The sequence below is a fragment of the Orycteropus afer genome, unplaced genomic scaffold (genome assembly GCF_000298275.1).
Source record: "Orycteropus afer afer isolate SDZICR_OR568_19922 unplaced genomic scaffold, OryAfe1.0 scaffold00033, whole genome shotgun sequence".
Classification (NCBI taxonomy): Eukaryota; Metazoa; Chordata; class Mammalia; order Tubulidentata; family Orycteropodidae; genus Orycteropus; species Orycteropus afer.
This window is the reverse complement of record NW_006921620.1, coordinates 16,511,273-16,516,399: the sequence shown is the minus strand read 5'-3', so window position 1 is coordinate 16,516,399 and position 5,127 is coordinate 16,511,273. Positions and strand designations below refer to the sequence as shown.

General features: G+C 38.2%; 1 protein-coding gene across 1 annotated transcript in view; it reads right to left on the bottom strand.

Annotated features, from left to right (window-relative positions):
- SLC30A7 (solute carrier family 30 member 7) overlaps positions 1 to 5,127 on the bottom strand; it is a 103,222-nt gene that overhangs the window by 4,857 nt on the left and 93,238 nt on the right. The window contains exon 11 of the mRNA XM_042780306.1: positions 1,743 to 1,892. Within this exon, the coding sequence (XP_042636240.1) occupies positions 1,743 to 1,892 (150 nt within the window). The remainder of the gene's footprint in view (positions 1 to 1,742; positions 1,893 to 5,127) is intronic.

Below are 5,127 nucleotides of genomic sequence, written 5' to 3'. Positions count from 1 at the left end.
TGGTGGTTCAAACCCACCAGCCACTCCTCGGAAGGAAGATGGGGCAATCTACTTCCGTAGTGATACTGCCTCAGAAACCCAAGGAGGGTCACTATGAGTCAGGTCCGACTTGACAGCACATAACAACAACAAAGGCACTGAAAGCTACTATTCTTATTCCAAATGCTATTTTAGAATTCTTGGTTTCAAATGGCATCAAATGTCTTATAAAAACTATACAGCAAAGGAGAATCTACTTTCTCTCTCTCTCTCTTTTTTTTTTAAATTGTGATAGGGTAAAAATTTACAAAGCAAATTCATTTTCCATACAGCAGTTCATGTACATTTTGTTGCATGACATTTAATGCAATCCTCATGATGTGACAGCTCTCTTCCCACTTCCTCCTGTGTCCTTCTTTCCTATGCATTCCCACCCTGTGAGCGATCTCCCTGTGCAAGTATTGCCCTCTGATCACCCATGACTGATTATTCTAAGGAGTATAGTTACCGAGTATAAATGTTCACCCCATATGCCTGTCTCTTGTTTGGCTGGAAGCCACAGAAGTGAATTCAATTCCAGGGCTGAAGTGTGACTAGGGGCCATAGTCTCAGAGATTTCACCAGTTTCTATCAGACCTGTTGTTGTTGTTGTTGTTGTTATGTGCCATCAAGTTGTACCCAACTCATAGCGACCCTTCCTTGAGTTTCCAAGGCAGCATCACTACGGAAGTAGATTGGCCAACCTTCCTTCCAAGGAGGGGCTGGTGGGTTTGAAACACCAGCCTTCTGGTTAGCAGTCAAGTGCCTTAGGCACTATGCTACCAGAGCTCCTAAGACTGGTCATTTTTATGATTTTGGGATTTGTTCCATATTTTTCTCCTATTCTATCCAGTATCTCCTACAACGATCCCTTTCTGAGTAGTTGACAATGGTAGCTGGGCATCATCTATTTCTTCTGGTGTCATGGTCATGTAGGCTGAAGTCTGCATAGTCCACTAGTCCCTTGGACTGTTTCCATGTGTGTTTGGGTTTCTTCATTCTTCTTTGCTCCAGATGAGGAGAGACCAACTGCTGCATCTAGATGGTGACTTGCAAGCTTTTAAGACCCTAGTTGCTACTCACCAAAGTAGGATGTAGAACAATGTTTTTGTGTAGTATGTTACGCCAACTGGGCTTGCTGTTCCCCAAGACCATGGTTCCAAGCCCACAGGTCCAACAACTCTCTCCCTCAAGGTGGCTGGGTGGCTAAGAAGTTACCATAACCTTGCCCCTTGCTAGTTCTATTTATACGGACATTCTTACAACACATATAAATACACTGTAGAAATAGTCATCTGCGAAACTCATATGTGGTCATGGGTATGTTTTCTTTTGTCTAGACAGCCCAGATCATTCACAGTCTGTCTACCTATGTATCTGCCTGTGTATTAATGTCTGTTACTACTGATAATGCAATATTGTATATTCAAAAGTGTTTATCTTTGTTGTCTGTACCTCTTGTGTGCCTCTCAAAGGAGAATATACTTTCTCTTGAAGGGATGCAAATCAGTACAACCATTAAAGAAAAAAAAGGAACTATCTTCTGTAAGAGTATTAACTAAAATAAGGTTCTCCCATATTTTATCTCTGTGGTTGAAAAAAATTAAAGCTTTACTTCATAATGTAGTAGTACATATTTAAGATGTTTAAATATTAAATATTTCTAAAACTAATGTATGTAGTAGATCTCAAGATCCTCAAAAGAAGTGAATAAAATAGCATACCTGAGTAAAAATATTATGCGTTTGGCTTAAAATCCACCTTGCATCAGCATCAGGGGCTACCACTAATTTCAAGGTCCCAACATAAACGTCAGAACATAAAGTCCAGAAATGCTGCTCTTGTAAACTGTAAACACCTTGCAACTGCTGCACCTAAAATATAAAGTATAGATATTAACATAATAAAATATAAGTGTCCTCTCCCACTTAGGTTATTGTGCAATGTCAGTTAACAGACTCGCTAGTTAAAAACAGGAGGGAATGTTTGACTTAATTAACAAGTATGTATTGAGCTGCTATGTATAGAGTACTCATATCAAAATTTATAGGGCACAGCTGAGACAGAAGCTGGGAAAGTTCAGTTTCAAACTTATCGATCAGAGAACAAGAATAAACACAAATGTGCTAAGGAAGTTTAAAAAAAGAAAGGCCCAAGAAATAAGGAAGGAAGGAAATAAAGGACAGAATCCATGAAGTAGACTCTTAGGAAGTGATAGAATTCACAATCTCAAAAAAGTTTTCCTCCTCCCTAGAATTTCTTCTTTATATAACCAAAACCAAACCAAACTCACTGATGTCAAGTCGGTCCCGAATCATAGTGACTCCTCCTCGGGTTTCCGAGGCAGTATCTCTACAGAAGCATATTTCCCAGTCTTCCTTCTGAGGAGTGGCTGGTAGATTTGAACCACCAGCCTTCTGGTTAGCAGTCAGATACCTTAGGCACTACGCCACCAGAATAATCTTTTAAAAATATAACTTAAATTTATGATACTTCCCCACCTAAAAGCTTTCCAATGCTTTCCATTGAATTACAGTTAAATCTAAACCTCTTTTATGACCAAACCTTCTGCTTGATCGGGCCCCTGCCATTCTCTCCAATCTTACAAGCCACTCTTCCCTTTATTCATTATGCTTTAGCCACAGTAGCTTTTGGCTTCCCAAGCACACTGAGTTAGTTCCAGCCATAATACTTTTGTTATAAGCATTTTCTTTTGCCTGGAACACTCTTTTTCAAGATTTTCATATGGCTGGCTCCTTCTTGTCATCAAAGTTCAACTTAAATATGACTTCCTCAGTGAATCCAATATAGCCACCCATCATATCACCCTGTTTTATTTTTACTACTGTAATTATTTATATATTTATGTATCCCCACTGGGCTTTAAGTGCCTTGAAATGATGTCTGTCTTGTTTACCATGACATCTCAAGTACCCTGGAAATGTCTGCCACAAAGCAGGAGCTCAAAAAATATATGCTGACTAAATGCTTATCTCATCTGCTATTCATATTCTGTATTTTGAAAGAAACCTTCAATTTCTAGATGAGGACAAATTTTTACCACATTTTCTTTAGTAAAGTTCAATATTTTCCAAGGATTTTGTTTTGGTTTACATAAATGGCATTCATGGTCAGCATTCAATCTGGGAAGAAATACTAAATTATTCACACATGGTACCCATTTCTGTAAAAGTTAAAAACCCTAACAGTTTAAAAACAACATAAAATCCAGTTGCCTGGGAGCTCTGAACCTTACCCTCTGATAACACTGAGGCAGAGTATTTTCCAACAGGGGAGGAGTTCTCTGCATCAATATTCCAACAGATTCTCTTAGAAGAGGAATGACACTAAAGAAAAGGAACAAAACCAATTTGTTAAAATCACATTCTGACAATCCCATCCTGCAATAAAGTAATACAGAATATAATAAAATTTATCAGAATGAAAAAAAGAACCCAGTCATTGTTCCAAATTTTTAATTTGATCAGGAAACCATTATCTAAAATACAGGAACTAGAGAAAACACAGTATTAGTGTATAGCAGACTAAAGTTATAATACTTAGTACACTAAACCATCTAAAAATCTAAACACAGCAGTCATTCAACCACTATTTGAAACATGACTCCAAAGATTATAACCTTCCAAGGTAATTTCTAAAGCCAGTATTTCCAACTGATCCTTCATATTTCTATGCATTTATCTGAACAGAACTGTTAAAGAAGATACAAACAAAACTAATATGCTGTTTCAGTCCATTTATAAAATATACTTCAACCTGCTTAACACATCAGTCCTGTTTCATTATTTAAAAAATACAGAAACCTAGACATTACCACAGACCTAGTGAATAGACAGGGCCTAAAAGTCTGCATGAACTGATGGTGTAGCTAGTCTTCAACCAGTATTTGGCAATTACTGCTTTAGGATATATGGATGATTAAATGCAACATAACAACTGCTAATTGTAATGGTTAGGGTGATGCTAATGGCATTTTCTAACTTAGCTACACATCAAATTCACCTTAGAAAATTCACCTTAGAGTTTTAATTTCTAACATACTGAACCAGAATTTTGAGGGAAGGTCTAGATATCTACATTTTGAAAAGGTTCTTCAGGTGATTCCAATGAGTCAAGGTAGTAAGCCACCACTCTACTGCTTGAAGTTGGCTAAGGGGGCACAGGACCGGGCAGCATTTCGTTCTGTTGTACACAGGGTCGCTATGAGTCGGAGCCGACTTGATGGCACCTAACAACAACAACAACTGGCTATTGTGGAAAAAAAACAGTGAAAGCAATGTCAAGGTCAAGTCTAGATGACTAAAATATAGGCGGGAATGAAAGCTAATGAAGATGAAAAAGCTCAATGTGGACAAGAGTTTCCATCACTTTCTAGTAAAAATATTTTACAGATAGATGATTATTTAAGAATCAAGAATATTTAGATGGCACCCTTAATTCTTCCTTCTTCCTTATAACTCCCATGCTCTAAATCAACAAGTTCTCATGATTTAACATCCTAAATATTTATTGCCTCCATCACCTTCCCTCCCATTCCATGACACATCTACAATAATCTCCATATCCTTTACCTGGATTATTATAATAGCTTAAGTAGTTCCTCTGCCTCTAGTTTTATTTCCTCAAATGCACTGTGCTAGGCAGCTTCAAAGATGGGTCCCCATGATTCCTGCGTTTCTGGCATTCATGCCCTTGTGTAATTCCCTCCCTTTGAGTGTGGGCTAGACCTAGTGACTTCTTGCTACTAATGAAAAGAGTATGGCAAAAGTGATGAGAAGTTACTTCCAAGATTATGTTAAAAGAAACTGTCTTGTTCATCCACCTCTCATGCTGTCCCACTTAACTCATAGCTGTTATATTGTGAGCTATCCTGTAAAGAGACTCACAGGCAAGGAAGTGAGGGATGCTTCTAGTGAGGAACTGAGGCCCTTAGTCGAGCAGCCCAAGAGAACTAAATACTGTCAACAACCGCTGATGTGAGCAGATTCTTCCCTAAAGGAGCCTTAAGAAGACTATAGTCCTGGCCAACACCTTGACTGCAGAGAACCCCATTAGCCATTCCCAGTATTTCTGAATCACAGAAAAAAA